Source organism: Mustelus asterias, chromosome 22 (assembly GCF_964213995.1).
Source record: "Mustelus asterias chromosome 22, sMusAst1.hap1.1, whole genome shotgun sequence".
Lineage (NCBI taxonomy): Eukaryota > Metazoa > Chordata > Chondrichthyes > Carcharhiniformes > Triakidae > Mustelus > Mustelus asterias.
The window spans coordinates 6,151,830-6,173,387 of NC_135822.1; the positions used below are offsets into that span (position 1 = coordinate 6,151,830).

At 44.1% G+C, this 21,558-nt stretch overlaps 1 protein-coding gene across 3 annotated transcripts in view; it reads right to left on the minus strand.

Moving 5' to 3' along the window:
• The window catches only part of ctnnbip1 (catenin, beta interacting protein 1), a 103,551-nt gene extending 84,398 nt beyond the window's left edge, over nt 1-19,153 (minus strand). Inside the window, exon 1 of one of the 3 annotated variants that reach the window (XM_078238724.1) lies at nt 19,024-19,153. In XM_078238724.1, coding sequence (XP_078094850.1) covers nt 19,024-19,031 — 8 coding nt within the window. In that variant the 5' untranslated portion in view covers nt 19,032-19,153. Of the gene's footprint in view, nt 1-6,786; nt 6,807-19,023 lie in introns of those variants that run through there. The other 2 variants (XM_078238725.1, XM_078238726.1) reach the window with 2 other exon arrangements.
• Between the last annotated feature and the right edge of the window lie 2,405 nt (nt 19,154-21,558).

Here is a 21,558-nt window from a genome sequence, read left to right on the forward strand (position 1 = left end):
GGGTGGGTGGGGGGGTGGGTGGGTGGGGGGGTGGGGGTGGCGGAGGAGGAGGAGAAACCATCACAAGCATTTCACAAGTTTGAAGCAGCGAAGGCGGGAAGAAATGAGTGAGGCATCAGCAATAAAACCTGGGCGAAGGGAAACACATCCCCCCCCCTCAAAAACCCCACCTTGCATCCCTCCCCCCCAACACACCACAACGGCCTCCCACCCCCCCACTAGTGGCTGCGTCCAAGACAGGTAACTACACAGAGAGCGACATAGTGTTGGCACGTTTGAGTCACAGTACGTGGCTTCCATGGTCACTACCAGTCCAGGACAATGGAGCTCTGCACATTAGAGCTATACCTTAAAAAGAGACTGTCTGCTCTTGCTAACATGAAAATCCAGTTTAAATTTAGCCTAATACTTGGCTGTAGTTATCCCCACCTGCTGGAGGTGGTCAAGCTTCCTGGCAAGAGTGTGCTAGGGGTAAGCAGAAACGCTCTCCACAGCTGGCACTGGTGCAAAGATATTCAGCTCTGCATCAATACAAATTGGATAATATAACTGCTTTGTAACGTACTTTTGAGGAAAGAAAGCTAAAACTCTGAGAGTTTACATATATGTTAAAAAAACCACACTTCCTGTTTTTTGTTCTGAGCTGCTCACGCTAGTACGAAAAGGAGTCTTGGCTCCAAATTGTGAAAGGATGTCTTACTCCATCATGACCTATTTATGGCAATGTGAAAGAAAAGGATGCTTTGTTTTCAATTACAAGGCATCTGTTCTCCAGCTAACACTCAATACCCAGTCAGAACAGATTGAATATGGGTAACTGTGGCTGCAGGGACGTTTAGTGTGAAAATAAAGCCGATCTTTATACCAAGCCGCAGAAGGAATTTAATTTTTAATTTATTTATATACTGGCGACTCTCAGATAAATTTACTATGATGTAAAATCTTAAGGCTGCAACTCAACCAGAGCTCTCTCAACATCGGCACGGTGGCAGTGGTTAGCACTGCTGCCTCATAGCGCCAGGGGACCCGGGTTCAATTCCAGCCTTGGGTCACTGTCTGTGTGGAGTCTGCACGTTACCCCCGTGTCTGCGTGGGTTTCTCCGGGTGCTCCGCTTTCCTCCCACAATCCAAAGATGTGCGGGTTAGGTTGATTGGCCATGCTAAATTGCCCCTTAGTGTTAGGGGGATTTGAAGGGTAAATAGGTGGGATTATGGGAATAGGGCTTGGGTTGCATTGTAGTCGGTGCAGACTCGATGGGACGAATGGCCTCCTTCTGCACTGTAGGGATTCTATGGATCTACGTCATCCATCACCTCACACCACCCCAATTGTCAGGAAATGGGCCATTGTGATGATAGATCATCAGCCTGAAATGTTAACTCACTTCCTTAAGAGGCAGGTGATGCTGGTCAACTGTCGATTTTAAATCTCAGATTGAAAAACATTGTTAACCAAAGTTTTTAAGGGCAATGGGGCAAAGAAAGGTATATGGAACCACAGAGCAGCCAAGAATAGCGCTGAATAGCAACAGAACAGGCTCGATGGGCTAAATGGTCCCCATATATGTTCCTCATCCACACCCGCACAAAACAGGCTAACCTTTCATTATTTTACTTTAGACCTTTGATAGTGATCAATCAAACTTATCTTGCCAACAGTATGTTCAGAAGCTTCATCCATAACAGAATCTAATTTCTCACACTAAATTGGTCTTTCTCTACACCCTAACTATGACTGTAACACTACATCATACACTCTCTCCTTTCCTTCTCTATGAATGGTATGCTTTGTCTGCATAGCGTGCAAGAAACAATACTTTTCATTGTATGCTAATATATGTGACAATAATAAATTAAATTAAATTATAGATATAGATATAGAACAGTACAGCACAGAACAGGCCCTTCGGCCCACGATGTTGTGCCGACCTTCATCTGAAACCAAGATCAAGCTATCCCACTCCCTACCATCCTGGTGTGCTCCATGTGCCTATCCAATAACCGCTTAAATGTTCCTAAAGTGTCTGACTCCACTATCACTGCAGGCAGTCCATTCCACACCCCAACCACTCTCTGCGTGAAGAACCTACCTCTGATATCCTTCCTATATCTCCCACCATGAACCCTATAGTTATGCCCCCTTGTAATAGCTCCATCCACCCGAGGAAATAGTCTTTGAACGTTCACTCGATCTATCCCCTTCATCATTTTATAAACCTCTATTAAGTCTCCCCTCAACCTCCTCCGCTCCAGAGAGAACAGCCCCAGCTCCCTCAACCTTTCCTCATAAGACCGACACTCCAAACCAGGCAGCATCCTGGTAAATCTCCTCTGCACTCTTTCCAGCGCTTCCACATCCTTCTTATAGTGAGGTGACCAGAATTGCACGCAATATTCCAAATGCGGTCTCACCAAGGTCCTGTACAGTTGCAGCATAACCCCACGGCTCTTAAACTCCAACCCCCTGTTAATAAAAGCTAACACACTATATGCCTTCTTCACAGCTCTATCCACTTGAGTGGCAACCTTTAGAGATCTGTGGATATGGACCCCAAGATCTCTCTGTTCCTCCACAGTCCTCAGTGCCATTCTAAAAGAACAGAACCAACTAATATTTATCTGGAAAATGAATGTTCACAAAGAATGGGGCATTGAGAAGCAGCCAAATGTTTATTCAAACCTCTGTGTTTTAAGGATGGCCTTAAAGGAGGGTAAGGAGACAGAATGGCAGAGGGAGGAAAATCCAGAGCAGCGGTCTGGACAGTCAAAACTACCATTACAAGTATTAGGACAAAGCCAGTGAGGGACGGATAAAAGGAGAATGCCAGAAAAACAGAGAGATCATTGGGGTGGGGTCCAGGACTGGAGGAGGCTTCAGGGATAGCATCAGGCAAGACATAGGAACAGGGGAGGTAATTCAGCCCCTCGAGACTGACCCCACCACCATTCAATGAGATCATGGCTGATCTGTGATCTAACTCCATACACTTCAAAAGAATTTAAATACAAGGAAGAAGATTTGCGATTTGAAGCAGCTAATGCAGATCAATGAGGGCAAGTGTGATGGGGTTAGTATGAACTGATGTAAGGTAAGGTAGGGGTAGCAAAGTCTTTGACGAGCTGAGGTTTGGGGAGCACGCAGGGTGAGGAATCAGCCAATAGAGCATTCAAACAGTCAACCCAGAAGTTAACAAAGATACCGACAAATGCATCAGTGGCAGGTGGGTTTAGGTAGAGATGGAGGTGGCATAGAAACATAGAAATTGAAAGGAGTAGGCCATTCGGCCCTTTGCGCCTGCCCCGTTATTCATTATGATCATGGCTGATCATCGAATTCAGTATCCTGATTCCCCCCTTCCTCCCATATCCCTTTAGTCCCAAGGGCTATACGTAATTCCTTCTTGAAATCAGACAATGTTTTGGCCTCAACTACTTTCTGTGGTAGTGAATTCCGCACATTCACCACCTTCTGGGTGAAGACATTTCTCCTCACCTCAGTTCTAAAAGGTTCACCCCTTCTTCTTAAACTATGACCCCTAGTTCTGGACTCCCCACCATTGGAACATTCTTTCTGAATCTACCCTGTCAGAATTTTATAAGATTCTCCCTCTCAGATCCCCTCTCATTCTTCTAAACTTCAGTGAATATAATCCTAACCGACTTAATCTCTCCTCATTTGACAGACCTGCCATCTCAGGAATCAGCCTGGTAAACCTTCGCTGTGCTCGCTCTATAGTAAGAACATCCTTCCTCAGATAAGGACACCAAAACTGCACATAATTTGGCCTCACCAGTGCCCTATATATGCATGGTGATACAGTGGTTAGCACTGCTGCCTCAGCGCCTGGGACCCGGGTTCAATTCCACCCTTGGATGACTGCCTGTGTGGAGTTTGCACATTCTCCCCATGTCTGCGTGCGTTTCTCCGGGTGCTCCGGTTTCCTCCCACAGTCTGAAACACATATTAGTTAGGTGGATTGGCCATGCTAAATGCCCCCTCGGCGTACCCAAACAGGCGCTGGAGTGTGGCAACTAGGGGATTTTCATAGTAACGGCATTGCAGTGTTAATGTAAGCCTACTTGTGACACGAAAAAATAAACTGGAGACGAAGAATGAAATGTGGTGGATTGTCGGTGGTCTGCGTTGAAGATAAGGAATTGTAAACTCAGCAGTAGTTTGAATATGCCTGGTTCAGCCTGAGACAGTGATGGTGATGGATGATGGTGTTTGTGGCAGTGATTGACTTTGACTGTTCCAATGCTTAGGGCTTAATATCTACAGCAAGAAAAGCCACTCGCTCCATCCACAGTCTATGTGATCGTTCTTTCATAAACTTTATTTTAAAATTAACCCGTTAATCCCTACATTATGGAACACTAAATTCAGCCCCCCTTCCCAAAAAACAAATATTCTCTAATGCCATGTCTTCCTTTTCAATAAATAGCCAAATCCAGCTGCCCTTTACAGCTTTCAGTTTAACTTATGCCAACTAGTTTCAGAGTCTATTATCTTGTGGGAAAAGGCACATATTCCAGTCTCTATTCCTGTTTGAAGCTTTTGAATTTTGAGCTTGTGTCCTCTAATTCTATGTTCACTGCCCAAGATAAACAGTTTTGCGAATTGCCATCTTATCTGCCCCTCTCGTTATTTTAAAGATCTGCATCACATCCCCCCACAATCTTTCTTCTCAAACGAAAATAAGTTTTCTCATTCCAGTCTTTCTTCGCAATCCCTCAAAGCTTGCTCAGTCTTCTCCAAACACTTTCTAATACTCCAGAACCGGCATCACCATTCATCTGTACAAAATCTATCCCACTTAGATTTGTGATCCAGTGTGCGCCTGAAATATTCGGGTACCCAAGCTGCTTTACTGATAATTTGCTCCATGCTACCAGATGTTTTTTTGTGGTATGGTGAGAGATGATACAAATTCTTTCCACCCTCTCGTTACATATGTATATTATTACTTTTCCCCACATACGTTGCCCTACAATTATCTCCATTAAAACCCATCTGCCCACCCACATAAAGTGGCCCGATTCTTTTTAACAATGATCAGTCTTCTTTCTACTGATGCATGCCATTAGTAAATTTAACACTATTATTTTAAAAGATATGTTTCATGTTAATTTAGAAACAACATGAACAATGGAAATCCAAAAAACAGAGTCTTGAAGAACACCAGATTTTCTTTTGCACGGAGAGCATATTCCAGTTATCACCACCATCTATTTACCTGCTATTCCGCATTCATCAGGGCAGCAGGGTGGCACAGTGGTTAGCACTGCTGCCTCGTGTCTGCGTGGGTTTCCTCCGGGTGCTCCGGTTTCCTCCCACAGTCCAAGGATGTGAGGGTTAGGTGGATTGGCCATGCTAAATTGACCCTTAGTGTCAGGGGAACTAGCAGGGTAAATATGTGGGTTTACAGAGATAGGGCCTAGGTGGGATTGTGGTTGGTGCAGACTCGATGGGCCGAATGGCCTCCTCCAGCATCTGTAATGTAAGAAAAGAGCTAACGTTTCCAGACAACTCTTTGTCCTTGACAGCTTTTTTCTCTCCTTAAAGATGCTGCCAGACCTGCCGAGATTTTCCAGCATTTTCTCTTTATGTTACTGTCCGATGTTTGTAAAATATCCCTGAAGCTCCTCTTCCTCTCCTCTTAGATTTCACCTCCCTACTCCATAAAACTGTCACTCACTCTGCAGCAAAGATTCATAAAAGCCATCCTGATTAGTCAACCAAATTCCACTCTTGACATATGGATGTCCTTGTGACCCATTCAAATGTGAGTCATTCAAACCACAGTCGAGGCCAGTCCTTCTTTCGTAAGGTCACAAAGTAATGACTGATTAGGACGGACATTTGGCTCACCTTGACTTGCCCATCCAAACTGAAACTTTTAGTCTCACCACTCCCCAACTGTTGCTTAAATGATAACAAGGCTGTCATCTCCACTACTCTATCTGGAAATTAATCCTAAATGCCAATCTCGCTGCAAGACAAACTTCCTGTGATCTGTTGTCGAAGTTGTTCACTAGTTTGAAACTGTGGTCACTTTTCCATGCGCTACAAATTAACTTGAAGCAGGATTCCAGAAATAACCTTTCTATTTCCTTAACTACAGCATGAAGTCACCTTTCAGACACAAAGTCTCATTACTCACAGCTCTGACACAAGGAATCATCCTCATCCAGCCTTCCATCCATTGACTCTGTCTACACCTCCCACTGCCTCGGAAAAGCAGCCAGCACAATTAAGGACCTCACGCACCCCGGACATTCTCTCTTCCACCTTCTTCCGTCGGGAAAAAGATACAAAAGTTTGAGGTCACGTACCAACCGACTCAAGAACAGCTTCTTCCCTGCTGCTGTCAGACTTTTGAGTGGACCTACCTCACGCTAAGTTGATCTTTCTCTACACCCTAGCTATGACTGTAACACTACATTCTGCACTCCCTCCTTTCCTTCTCTATGAACGGTATGCTTTGTCTATATAGCGCGCAAGAAACGATACTTTTCACTGTATCCCAATACATGTGACAATAATAAACCAAATCAAATCAAATTCTTCCCAACACAGCCCCGCAGTGCTGGACTATCTCCTCTTGTTTCTCAGCAAATAGAACTGGGCATATTGAGCCCAACCAGAACACTTCACAGTTGATCACAACCTTTGCTGTTCCTACTCCACTGTCTCGGTTATATAGTTCAGCATTCTACTGACTGCTGTTCTGCATTAGTTAGTCATTTTGAGTCAACTTAGATTCCTTCGAGCTTCATCATTACCTTTTTCAACACCATTCATGGAGTCCACGTTCCTTCCTCTGCTTGCATTAAATTTCATTTGGCCGTTTTTCTGCCCACTTACATTATTCTGTCTAGCTCATTCTGTAATTCCTGGGCTGTTCTCTTTGATACCTGTGCACCTCTACGTTTAGAATTGCCTGCAAAATTGATCACCTGCCATCCACAGCCCATGCATTTACGAAAGAGCCAAAAGACTTACATTTATATAGCACCGTGCATGACTTCAGGATGTTCCAAAGAACTCTACTGCCAGTGAAATACTTTTGAAAGCAGTCACTGTTTGCAATGTAGGAAACTAGAGCCACTTTGCACACTGCAAACTCCCAAACAACAATGTGATAATGACCAAATAATCGGTTTTGGTGTGAAGGCAATCAATGGATGAATGTGAGCCAGGACACAGAGGGGAACTACCCTGTTGTTCTTTGAAATTGTTCTGTGGGATCTTATGCCCACCCAAGATAGCAGGCACAGCCTCAGTTTAAAGTTTATTTATTAGTCACAAATAAGGCTTACATTAACACTGCAATGAAGTTACTGTGAAATTTTCCTCGTCGCCACACTCCGGCGCCTGTTCGGGTCAATACACCTAACCGGCACCTCTTTCAGACTGTGGGAGGAAACCGGAGCACTCGGAGGAAACCGGGTGACACGGGGAGAACGTGCAAACTCCACACAGACAGTGATCCAAGCCGGGAATCGAACCCGGGTCCCTGGCTCGCTGTGAGGCAGCAGTGCTAACCACTGGGCCACCGTGCCGCCCTTAGTATCTGATCCAAAAAGTGGCACTTCCAACAATGTGACGTTCCTTCAGTACTGCACTGATTTGGCAGCCGAGATTGTTGTGCTCAAATCCCTGGAGTGGGACTCGAATCCAAACCTTCCAACAAAGATCAAAGGAACGAGTAGAGACCCTTGCTAATTTCTGCCCATTCCTTGCCCAGTGACATGAAGTCCAAACGTAGCGAGTCACCAACATAATTGATTTCAGTGAACTGAACCCATAACAAGGAGCAAACAAACTTGGGCCTTTCTGACATATTGAAAACAATTACCCACTGAGCCATCCATTTTTTTTGGGGGGTGGGGAAGTGGTGGAGACAGTGAGAAGGGGTAAAGTGCAGTCTATATCTTACATCAATATTTGCATAGCAGCAAATACTTATAGGGGTGAATTACAAATCCAGTATCACATTTAGCCTTGAATATTTTTACCCTAGATTATTTTACATGGCTTTACTATAGGATTACTGGTATAATTGTATAAAGACCAGGCAACGGATTAGTACGCGAAATTGCAGACAAGTTAGATCTGGATTTAATTTCAGCACTTAGAAACTAAATGTAATTACTGATTATACATGCTATGCAAAAATCAGATGTAAAAACCAAATCCATTTGCATTCCACCTCTTATTCAAGCCTCCAAGCTTTACAAATTGCTATTAATTTACTGCGGTACTGAATAAATTCAAGATAGAAGCACAGAATAAGCGGACCTTCAAACATTAGACAGCTGAACCAGTGTCAGTCACAGCTTCTGGCTTCACCCTGCTTTAAGATTTCCTTGGTCAGCTGTCAGTATAAAGGAGATCTCAGCTGGGGGGACCCTGGTGCCAAGGCAGTCTCACAATGTCTGAAATGATCGAGACAATCTACTCTTCCCTCATCCTCAGCTCAGATTTCATGTTGTAACTGTATTAAAATAGATCCTACTCTGCTCAAACAACTGCACTAACGACTGAAATAAGATTACACTTCTTCTTGATGGCATAGCACAAAGGGTAAAAAGAGAAAGATTTCCAATTACTCTTTGCATCAGTCAGGGTCACGATGTGAAGAACAGTACTAATGGTTTTAAAATTACATTCAATTCACAAGGCAATACATTTTGCTAAAATGCTCCGTCTGGAAAATACAATATAACCATCTTAATGAGCATTATATAGTAAAAAGGCCAATGGCATCAGTCATGTTAAAGGGATTTTAAATTGTCAGCTTTACTGTTTAATTCAGCTAACATTTTTATTCATTTTCCAAACCCAAGCTGGATAATGGGCAATGCCAAGAAATCTGCAAAATTGTTTCTCTGAGGGATAAGTTGAGAAATTCACTGTAATGCAGAACAAGTCGTATCCAATCACAGACACTCCAGATTCAATCTCCCTAAATTAGTCGATCTCAGCTGGGGTAACTGCAGGTGTTCTACACTTTATCTTGATGCTTCAGGACTGGGAGAGACAGGAGGTGAAAGTACAGATCAATCAATCAGGAATCCCCGCAGTCCATTATAGTCTAATGATTCCTATCGGAGAGTGAATGCATATGGAGGCCCAACAGAGACAGAGGAGGTTTGCCTGTGATGCGCACCACGGTTGAGCAGCAAAACAACACACATCTGAGATTTTACACAGCATTTTCACTTTTGCAACTCTCCCACTTTCTGTTTCAAACTCGGTTACATTTTGCAATGTGCTCTTGCTTAACTGGCAATCTTGGAGTTTTTAATACCCAAGGCTGACGACATTACAGGAAGTTTATGGCACAGATAAGAGACCATGTGGCCCATCGTGTCTGCGCTGGCCAAAAGCTGAGCCACCCTAACCTTACTTTCTACCATTTAGTCTGCAGCCCTGCAGGTTACAAGTAGGCTGACATTAACACTGCAAGAAGTTACTGTGCAAATCCCCTAGTCGCCACACTCTGGCTCCTGTTTGGGTACACTGAGGGAGAATTTAGCATGGCCAATGCATCTAAGCAGCACTTAGAAACAGGAAAGGCGCAGTCACTATGTTGGGGGTGTACTACAGGCCCCCCAACAGCCCAAGGGAAGTGGAAGAATGGATATGTCAGGAGATACTGGATAGGTGCAGGAAATATAGGGTTGTTGTAGTGGGAGACTTCAATTTCCCTGGTATAGACTGGAAATCGCTGAGGGCGGGGACTCTGGATGGTGAGGCATTTGTAAAATGTGTACAGGAGGGTTCGTTGGAACAATATGTGGACAGCCCAACTAGAGAGGGGGCTATACTGGACCTGGTGCTGGGGAATGAGCCCGGTCAGGTCTTCAAAGTTTTGGTTGGGGAACATGTGGCAAATAGTGACCACAATTCTGTTAGCTTTAGGATAGTGATGGAAAAGGATGAGTGGTGTCCCAGGGATAAGGTGTTGGATTGGGGGAAGGCTAACTTTATTGGGATCAGGCAGAAATTGGCAGCTCTTGATTGGGAGAGGCTGTTTGAGGGTAAATCCACATCTGGTATGTGGCAGTCTTTTAAGGAACGGTTGTTAGGGCTACAGGACAAGCATGTGCCTGTAAAAAAGAAGGATAGGAAGGGTAGGATTAGAGAACCGTGGATAACCAGGGAAATTGAGGGACTGGTCAAAAGGAAAAGAGAGGCGTATGTTAGGTCCAAGCAGCTAAAAACGGAGGGAGCTCTGGAGGAGTATAATGAAAGTAGGAAAATACTCAAACGGGGAATTAGAAGAGCAAAAAGGGGTCACGAAATGTTCTTGGCAGACAGGATTAAGGAGAATCCCAAGGCATTTTATTCATACGTTAGGAACAAAAGGGTTGTTAGGGAAAAAATCGGACCTCTCAGGGACAAAAGTGGGGACTTATGCTTGGAGCCCAAAGAGGTAGGGGAGATCCTAAATGAATACTTTGCGTCGGTATTCACTAAGGAGAGGGATGTGTTGACTGGGAGTGTCTCGGAGGGGAGTGTTGAACCGTTGGAGAAAATCTCCATTACAAAGGAGGAAGTGTTAGGTTTGTTAGAGAATATAAAGACTGACAAATCCCCAGGGCCTGATGGAATCTATCCAAGGCTGCTCAGGGAGACGAGAGGTGAAATCGTTGGGCCTCTGACGCAAATCTTTGTCTCGTCACTGGACACAGGTGAGGTCCCAGAGGATTGGAGGATAGCCAATGTGGTCCCGTTATTTAAGAAGAGTAGGAAGGATAACCCGGGTAATTATAGGCCGGTGAGCTTGACGTCTGTGGTGGGGAAGTTGTTGGAGAAGATTCTTAAAGATAGGATGTATGCGCATTTAGAAAGGAATAAACTCATTAACGATAGTCAACATGGTTTTGTGAGAGGGAGGTCATGCCTCACGAACCTGGTGGTGTTTTTTGAAGAAGTGACCAAAATGGTTGACGAAGGAAGGGCCGTGGATGTTGTCTATATGGACTTTAGTAAAGCATTTGACAAAGTCCCTCATGGTAGGCTAGTGAAAAAGGTTGGATCCCATGGGATAAAGGGGGAGGTGGCTAGATGGGTGGAGAACTGGCTTGGTCATAGAAGACAGAGGGTGGTAGTGGAAGGGTCTTTTTCTGGCTGGAGGCCTGTGACTAGTGGTGTACCGCAGGGCTCTGTATTGGGACCTCTGCTGTTTGTGATTTATATAAATGATCTGGAAGAAGGAGTAACTGGGGTGATCAGTAAGTTTGCGGACGACACAAAACTGGCAGGACTTGCAGATAGTGAGGAACATTGTCAGAGGCTACAGAAGGATATAGATAGGCTGGAAATTTGGGCAAGGAAATGGCAGATGGAGTTCAATCCTGATAAATGCGAAGTGATGCATTTTGGTGAGAATAATGTAGGGAGGAGCTACACGATAAATGGAAGAACCATAAAGGGTGTAGAGACGCAGAGGGACCTGAGTGTGCAAGTCCACAGATCTTTGAAGGTGACGTCACAGGTGGAGAAGGTGGTGAAGAAGGCATATGGCATGCTTGCCTTTATAGGACGGGGCATAGAGTATAAAAGTTGGGGTCTGATGTTGCAGATGTATAGAACGTTAGTTCAGCCGCATTTGGAATACTGCGTCCAGTTCTGGTCGCCACACTACCAGAAGGACGTGGAGGCTTTGGAGAGAGTACAGAGGAGGTTTACCAGGATGTTGCCTGGTATGGAGGGGCTTGGTTATGAGGAGAGATTGGGGAAACTGGGGTTGTTCTCCTTGGAAAGACGGAGGATGAGGGGAGACTTAATAGAGGTGTATAAAATTATGAAAGGCATAGATAGGGTGAACGGTGGGAAGCTTTTCCCCGGGTCGGTGGTGATGTTCACGAGGGGTCATAGGTTCAAGGTGAAGGGGGGGAGGTTTAACACAGATATCAGAAGGACATATTTCACACAGAGGGTCGTGGGGGCCTGGAATGTGTTGCCGGGCAAGGTGGTGGAGGCGGACACACTGGGAACGTTTAAGACTTATCTAGACAGCTATATGAACGGAGTGGGAATGGAGGGATACAAAAGAGTGGTCTAGTTTGGACCAGGGAGCGGCGCGGGCTAATTGTTCCTGGTTTCTCGTTTCAAGGCTTCATTCTATGATCATCTTGCTGGTGCCAGTACAGAGTGAGACTGCGGATAGTTGGGAACCTGTCTCGGGGGCAGGGAATTCATATGGTGTTTGTGGAAGTGGAAATGACTAGGGTTGGGAAGCATTTTCCGATCGGGGCCATTGTGATCTCCTGGACTCGTTTCGATCGCCTCAGGGGGTCGGAGAGGAATTTCCCAGATTTTTTTTCCCCATATTGGCCCTGGGGTTTTTCACTCTGGGTTTTCGTCTCTCCCTGGAGATCACATGGTCTGGAATGGGGGGGTGGGGGTGAGTTAATAGGTTGTAATGAACAAAGCATCGTAGCTGTGAGGGACAGCTCGGTGGATAGGATATTGGTATGTAGATAGGCTGGAAAATTGGGCGGGGATCCTGGATTCAGGATTCAATCCTGGACCGGGGAGCGGCGCGGGCTTGGAGGGCCGAAGGGCCTGTTCCTGTGCTGTATTGTTCTTTGTTCTTTGTTGTCTTTTGGACAGTGGGAGGAAACCGGAGCACCCGGAGGTAACCCACGCAGACACGGGAAGAACGTGCAAACTCCACACAGACAGTGAACCAAGCTGGGAATCGAACCCAGGTCCCTAGAGCAGTGAGGCAGTAGTGCTAACCACTGTGCCACCGTGCCAAGTATGGTTATGGAACTTCAGGTGCAAACCCAAACACCTTTTAAATGAGTTGAGAGTTTTGGCCTCTTACTTCTTCCGTCAGTGAGTTCCAGACATCCCAGATAGCCCTCAATGGAAAAAAAATCTGCTGTCTAATCCTTCTCCCAATCACTTTAAATCTATGCCCCTAGTCACTGACTTCTCTGCCAAAGTAAACAGGCCCTTCCCATCCACTCCATCCAGGCCCCATACAAATTCGTACACCTGTATCAAATCTCCCGTCAGCCTCCTCTGTACCAAGAACAATACTGTACCAGCCTATCTAATCTTTCCTCATGGCTTCAATTTTCCAGTCCCGGCAAGATCCTCAATCTCCTCTGTACCCTCTCTAGTAAAATTACATCCTTTCTGTAATGAGGTGACCAGAACTGCAGGGAGTACTCAAGTTGTGGTCTAACTAATGTTTTACGTAGTTCCAGCACAACCACTCTGCTTTTATACTCTATGCCTCAGCTGATAAATGAAAGGATTCCCTGTGCCTTCTTAATCACCTTATCAACCTGTTCAGGGACCTGTGGATATTCACTCCCATGTCTCTACAACTTTTAGTATCTCCCATCTACTGTGTAATCCTTTGCCTCGCTTGAGTTCCCAAATGCATCACCTCACACTCTCGAGTTGAATTCCCCCTGAACAGTCCATTGATATCTCCCTGCAGTTTACAACAATCCTCCTCACTATTAACCTCACAACAATTTTTTTTGTTTGCAAACTTCTTGATCAGTCTTCCTACATTTACGTACAAATTAGTAATGCATCTGACAAAAAGTAGGGGGACACAGTATTGCAGAACTGCCCTGGAAACAGCCTTCCAGTCACAATAATGTTATTTCCTGTTACTGAGCCAATCTTGTGCCCAGCTTGCTACATTCCCCTGGAGCCCAGAGACTGTTATTTTTTTAACCAGTCTCTCAAGTGGTACCTTGTCAAAAGCCTTGTAGGACCACATCAAATGCAATTCCCTCATCAATCCTCATTGCTTCTTCAAAAAAATTCAATCTTTGCTTCTTCAAAAAATTCAATCAAATTAGTCAGACATTACCTTCTCTTAACAAATCCATACCGACTATCCATGCTTAATCCATGTCTTTCTAAGTGACAGTTTATCCTCTTCCTCAGAACTGATCTGCCCACTACTGAGGTTAGACTGACTGTCTTGTAATTATTCGGTCCTTCCTGCACTCTCTTAACCAAAGGCAAAACGTTAACAGACCTCCAATCCTCTGGCACCTCACTTGTACCCAGTGAGGATTGGAGAATGATGGTCAGCCCCTCCGCAATTTCCTCCCTGGCTTCTTTTAACAGCCTGAGGTACATTTCATCCAGCTATTGAATGAACTGCTATTTCCGAAGTTGCTCACATCGTCACTCCCACCCTGCTCAACCTCGATAATGTCCACCACAAAGGCTTAAATAAAAAATCAACTCTTGGAATTATTCACGGGAGCTACACTACAAAGAAACCTACAGGGAAATATCAAACAACTTACTTATCATAAAATCCCACAGTAGTTTATGGATGGAATGAGGCATTGAACTACAGAGCCCTGTGCAGGGACTGAAGGATCACTTGAGGATACATTAAAGGTTGGGGAAGAGAAGGCAGAGGAATTTAGGAAAGAGTTCCAGATAAAACGGTGCGAGATATTTGCCATGCCACAACCAAGATCGTATACTGCCAGGAAGAACGAACAAACCTGTGTCAATATAGAGCTTTCCTTGCCCCAAGTACTTCACTCTTGTCTTGGGAGGCAAAAACAGAAGCCAATCTACATGCAGCAGGATCTCACAAACAACAATTGGGTAAATAAGCAAGAAAGCTCTTTTAGTGATGTTGATCAAGGGTTAACATTAGCTTAGATTAAATAGATTAAAAACATTAAATAGTACTAAGGGATCTTTTATATTTAGTTGGAGCTTTGAATTAATATCTCATTTGAAAGATTGCTTGATTTAATATGCCTACCACGCACTAATAAAGCAAAACTACAGCAGAAACAAATTACAACCATAGCACCCAAATCATAATGGAATTACAGGATCTTCAGCTTTTTGAAAGCTGTTCAATTATTCCCACTCCTCTGCTCTTTTCCCAGAGCCACATAAATCTTTCCCTTTCAAGTATATATCTCAATACAGATTATATCTGCTGTGTGTCACCAATAGGCTAACTACACGACCAACACATCAGCATCCATTTTGATGGGTAAAGACAATGATTGCTTAGTGTAGTACTGAACCATATACACAGCAGTGCAGTCCAGCTTTGATTCCCAGTTTGTGTTGAGCTGGCTGAGTGGCAACAGAATCCACTACAATCAACTCAGCGTCGATGACGTGTGGGGAGAGGAGCAAGGAATTAAATCACCCAGGGCTCCTGTTAATGGTCATTATAAACTGCATTCTGCTGCATGGATATCTAAAGGTGACTGGATGAGACATGGCTCTCCATCTCCAAAAGGAATGTGGACGCTTACTATCCAGCCTTTTACCAAGAGATAGTCATTTGAGTAGGTTGGCAAAGTGCTGCTGCAGTTCCATCGTGAGCCAAGCGAGGAGGGGGTGATCATTTAGGTGCTGTGGGGAGGTGGGAGGATGGCTGGAAGTGAGGTAAGTCAGGATTCAACAAGTGTGTTAGTACATTCCCCTCTTGTTATAAGGATATTAATTCCAGCTGAAAACATGTATAGAAAATTACATATCAATTAAGTAAAACTCTGATGATGTATTACAACATTTGCAACAATACAGCCTCGGAGTTAAAAATGATGCACGAGGGGAGTCTTTCAGTATTATGTTGCATTTTCAAATGTCTGGTGACCTTAGAAAGACAAGCAGCTGCAAGCTCAGTTGGCACCACGCTAGAGGATCAAAACAGAATCATTACCTATTTCAGGGGCAGATGAGATGCATCAACCTGCGAAGTGAGGAAATGTGTGGGGAACATGGTATTGGGTCGGTGTGGTTTACAGATCAGACACCTTCCACAGTGTGCTGCTCAGAAGTGGCGGTTTCCAACTTGAAAAAATATGAAGTGCATGACCAGAGGGGGGAAAAAAAACTTTTACCGAGAAAAAAAAAACTAAAATGGAAAGCTAATAAGATGAATCTCTGATAATCGGTAAGGTTTATGGCGGTATTACAAAAACTGTCAAATTAACCATGCTCACAATCTCCTCTCATAAAAAGGTGTGTAAACCATTCAGTGATAAACGCAAACAAATAAAGACAGAGCAAAATGACAGCATGTTTGCTCTCTACTTTGGACTTTAGACCAGAGCTAATTTTTGATGAAGTAATTGGGATGGGTGGCACACAGCACTCAGGTGTTTATATTTGACACATCTCTCATTATAGACCTCAATCTGGTGCGGGGAGAGGGGAAGCTGCCTTCAGTAATAAATGGAGATAGGCAGCACACAGAATCACCCTCCTCCAATCTTAACAGAAATGCCAGGCACAGAACATATTTGTGCCAATAAATCCTTACCCAAGAAACAGCCGAGATCATGAATGGAATAGGGAAATTGAAGCATGTGTTAATAATGTCACGTACAAACGTTTCCACATTTATTTGGGATGGCACAGCGGTTAGCACTGCTGCCTCACAATGCCAGGGACCCGGGTTCAATTCCTGGCTTGGGTCACTGTCTGTGCGGGGTGTGCGTATAGGTTTCCTCCGGGTGCTCCGGTTTCCTCCCACAGTCTGAAAGACGTGCAGGTTAGGTGCATTGGTCATAATAAATTCTCCCTCAGTGTACCCAAACAGGCGCCGGAGTGTGGCGACTAGGGGATTTTCACAGTAACTTCATTGCAGAGTTAATGTAAGCCTACTTGTGACTAATAAAGAGAAAAAATAAACTTTAAACTTTTTTTTTGTGGGTGGGGTGGGGAGCTGGGTGTATTTTAAACTTTCTGAGCAGTGGAAAATCTGGTGGTCTTCTCCTCTGACCATCTGCTCACCCAATTTAATTTTCCGAGAACTCTTCAAATAGGCAGGAGGCTGTTTAAATATGCCAATGGGGATCCTACACTGGTCGTAGGAATCTTATTGCAACCTTCATGGTGTTATTGGCAGTATCAGTTTCACATTTTCCAGACTTAACCATCAACCTTTAAAAGAAAAACTGGAGGCGGTTAAAAATAATGCTGTTTGCCCATTGGTCACCTACAGCCTGGTGGCAACACCCAGTTAAAGTTCACACGTGAAGATGATTCAGGTGAGTAGCTCCTGTGGTATAACGGTTGTTTTACACGCACAAGGGCCCTGGTTTGAAACAGTAGACTGTAAATAGTTAAAGCCGTCTGATCACTGCCGATATAGTGACCTTTTTGGACTTGAATCGAAAGGTCTCCCACTATATCTTTTCTCAGGTTTCCTTCTGCAGCTATACGGCTATAAGAATGTTCCTGCTTTTGACAGACCACAGGGAGGAAGTTCCCGATTCAATTTTCCTTCCTCTGCAGGGCAACACCCAAACTTGGCTGCTCCCCATGCAGCCGGATGGCGAATAGGACAGTTGTAAAATGTTCTCTTGTATTCCAACTCTCAAATGGCTCAGTGGCAGCTTCCACCTTTTTGTGTCAGAACATGGATTTAAACTCTTCAGACTTGGCTCACTTTCTGTGCAAGTCCGGGAGCGCTGTACTGCTGGCAGTGTTTTTCAGATGAGCTGTTATGCCAACGGCTGCCAGCTCATTGGAAGACATAAAAGATCCCATGGCACTGTTCAAAAAGGAACCAGAGAGTTCTTCCAGGGTAATGAACTCAATCAGCCCAAGTAGAAGGGAGTTTCCCTACCGCCTACAACTTCTTTTAGCACCAATTCTACCTATTGAAGATCTCAACTTCTTGCTGGGATACCGTTCCACAATTAGATCACCCAAGACCACTATGGATGCATGGACCTTCGGATCGAAAGCCAGAAAGTTGTCAAATGTTGGACAGTCATAAAGTCATAGAGGTTTACAGCAAGGAAACAGGCCCTTCGGCCCAACTTGTCCATGCCACCCAGTTTTTAACACTAAGCTAGTCCTAATTGCCCGGGTTTGGCCCATACCCCTCTATACCCATCTTACCCATGTAGCCGTCTAACTGCTTTTTAAAAGCCAAAATTGTACCCGCCTCTACTACTACCTCTGGCAGCTTGTTCCAGACACTCACCACCCCCGAGTGAAAAAATTGCCCCCAATCACATCCAAGCCCTATTCCATCTTCAGCCAACTTCAGTACAAGACGGCATGTATACTGTCCAATTGTCCCCTCCCTAACCCTGAGACATTAAGCCCAACTTTAGTACTCTGTTCACACTCTGCCTGAGACAAGTTAACTCAGCTCAGCTCGGGAATCTAATCTGGTTCCTTAAACGCCTGCATGGTTTGAATAATCACTGAATAAACTCAATGACACAGGGAGAGTCACAAGGGTTGACTGAAGATGTAGTATGCAATCCCAAAAATTCCCACCTTCATCAGGTAACATTAATTAGACACTCACATCAATGGCCTGAGTAACTGGCTTGCCTGTCAGTTCCTTAGTGCAGTAAGAGTTTTAACAACACCAGGTTAAAGTCCAACAGGTTTATTTGGTAGCAAATTCCATTAGCTTTCGGAGCGCTGCTCCTTCGTCAGATGGAGTGGATATCTGCTCTCAAAACTCTCTTAAAGTTTACAGTTGCAGCACAGCCTCCTTGCAGAATCAGCCCACATGTACATCAACATTTCATCCAACACCGCTGATGGGAATCGAGGTCATATTTCATCTCCCTGCTAACAACAAATTCTGTCCACTTTAGCAGACGGCTTTTTGCAATCCACATGATGTTGTTGGCAGTGTTTGTCCCTCCTTCATCCAGGGGGTTTTCATTTTCACCCAACTAGCTCATCGGTAAAACCCAACTGTTTTTTAAAATCTTCGAATTGTGTTTGCTACTGTTTCTAATGGAAGTGTAAAAAGAGATGACTAATAAAATCTGCACAGGAAACAAGAGCCATATGGTATATTTCTTCTGACAGCTGTATGCTAAATAACTACACTGTAAATTTGTGGTGGCTTTAACATGCATTTAAATAGATACTTAACAGTAAAAGGAAACAATCAGAGACGTTTCATTATAATTATAATCTAAATAGTCAGTAAAATTTCAGATTGGAGATTACGAAGGCATTAACATTTTTTTGTGCACTAACAGCTATAGAAACCCTACCAGTCCATTTTTGAGTCTCATTCTTGAATGTTCCTTAGGTTCAGAAGGCACACGATGTTTGCCCTGTATACGCCTGCACTCAAAGCTGTACCCACCATAACTGAGCTGCTACCTCATTCACAATTCCTCCTGAATGAAATAAAATAAAATTACATGAGAAAAAATGGGACTGGTTTGACATTGTGCACTGCCTGTACTAGTCAGGATGTGGAGATGCCGGCGTTGGACTGGGGTGAACACAGTAAGAAGTCTCACAACACCAGGTTAAAGTCCAACAGGTTTATTTGGCAGCAAACACCATAAGCTTTCGGAGCGCTGCTCCTTCGTCAGATGGAGTGGAAATGTGCTCTCAAACAGTGCACAGAGACACAAACTCAAGTTACAGAATACTGATTAGAATGCGAATCCCTACAACCAGCCAGATCTTAAAGATACAGACAATGTGAGTGGAGGGAGCATTAAGCACAGGTTAAAGAGATGTGTATTGTCTCCAGACAGGACAGCCTGCAAGTCCAGGAGGCAAGCTGTGGGGGTTACTGATAATGTGACATAGGCTGTCCTGTCTGGAGACAATACACATCTCTTTAACCTGTGCTTAATGCTCCCTCCACCCACATTGTCTGTATCTTTAAGACCTGGCTGGCTGTAGGGATTCGCATTCTAATCAGTATTCTGTAACTTGATGTTGTGTCTCTGTGCACTGTTTGAGAGCACATTTCCACTCCATCTGACGAAGGAGCAGCGCTCCGAAAGCTAATGGTGTTTGCTGCCAAATAAACCTGTTGGACTTTAACCTGGTGTTGTGAGACTTCTTACTGTGTACTAGTCAGCACAGATGTCAGAATGCTTCAAATATTTATAGCATGTTTAGGAACACACTCAAATACACACTGCCAATATTTGAACCCAACCAACATCACTAGATCAAATTATCTGGTCATTATCCCATTGTTGGTTGTGGGATCTTGCCATGTACAAATTTGCTGCTATGTTCTATTACAGGAGGGAGGATGCTTCAAAAGTATTTCATTGGCCCCAAGTCCTGTTGCAGCAGTTTTAATATGTTAGCAAAGGTAAAAGGAGTGATGTTTTAATAACTGCAAATTGTCATCTTCATTTATTGCATTCTAATTGTGATATTAAAATTATATTAATGCACTGAAACTGAAGATTTTTCTTTAAGAAAAAGCTGGAAGTGCAATAATTAGAGCACTGACCTCCACATGAAACTTCGAACAAAATAATTGCTTCTCATCCTAACTCAGACACCTTGCATAATTCATTAAAACTATGGCTTGTGGCACATATTCATAATAAACTCAAGATTTATGATTTGAATATTTATGAGAAGTCATGTTTAAAAACGGGCACTGCAGTAGGTGAGATTAGTGGTTCTCAAACTTTTGTGTGGGAGACGTTTTGTGAAGACTGATATGTTCCCAGATCTCTCTCACAAATATTGACACACTCCCACAGACCCCCTGCCTAACTTCTGAAAGACTATCACAGCTTCCCGAATGGAGCAGTCACATCTTTGAAGAAAATGTTTTAGCAGACAGCAAAAAAAAAACATTCAGCGAGTCAATGCAACGCAAATCCGAGGACCCCAACATACCAGCATCTGAAAGCCTTGGGGTGGAAACTGTCATGCCATTATGCAGGTGCAAAAAGCACCAATTTTTGGACCGTGGGAGGAAACCGGTGCACCCGGAGCTTTAGAGGAAACCCACGCAGACACGGGGAGAATGTGCAAACTCCACACAGACAGTGACCCAAGCCGGGAATCTAACCCGGGTCCCTGGCGCTGTGAGGCAGCAGTGCTAACCACTGTGCTGCCCAAGATTTAAGTACAGCTTTTTCCCTGTTGCCATCAGACTTTTGAGTGGTCCTCTCGCATTAAGTTGATCTTTCTCTACACCCTACCTATGGCTGTACACAATATTCTGCACCTTCTCCTTTCCTCCTCTATGAACGGTATGCTTTGTCTGTATAGCGCGCAAGAAACAATACTCTTCACTGCATACTAATACACATGACAATAATAAATCAAATCAAAAAGCTCAAGTAATCTGGAGAGGACTTGAAGCCACAACCTTCTGACTTGGGGATGATAGTGCTATCCAATGAGCCACACCTGATATAGATGAAATTCAAAAGTTCAAACAATATTGAATTACTAAATATTCTTTTCCGAATGTTAATTTATATTAATATTCAACCACTAGAACATCTAAAAGAAAGTTTTTAAAAATCCTCCCTGCATTAAATACGATGAATATATTCCGTGGCAGGTTTGCATGAAGGGGTTTCAGCATCAGGACAGCCAATCTCATCTGTAAAATGAATCAAAAGCTGTATGTTGCCAAGGCGCAAGTCCCAACCTGCGCCAGGCTTCTGGAATGGGCGCGGTGCAGAACAGGAAGGAAGCAGATTCCCACCCAGCTCAAAGGCAACAATTTGGAGAAGGATCCATTCTCTTGAACTAAAAGACAGGCAAGGTAAGTCTCTAATGGGCTAACACGTGATTCATCTCAT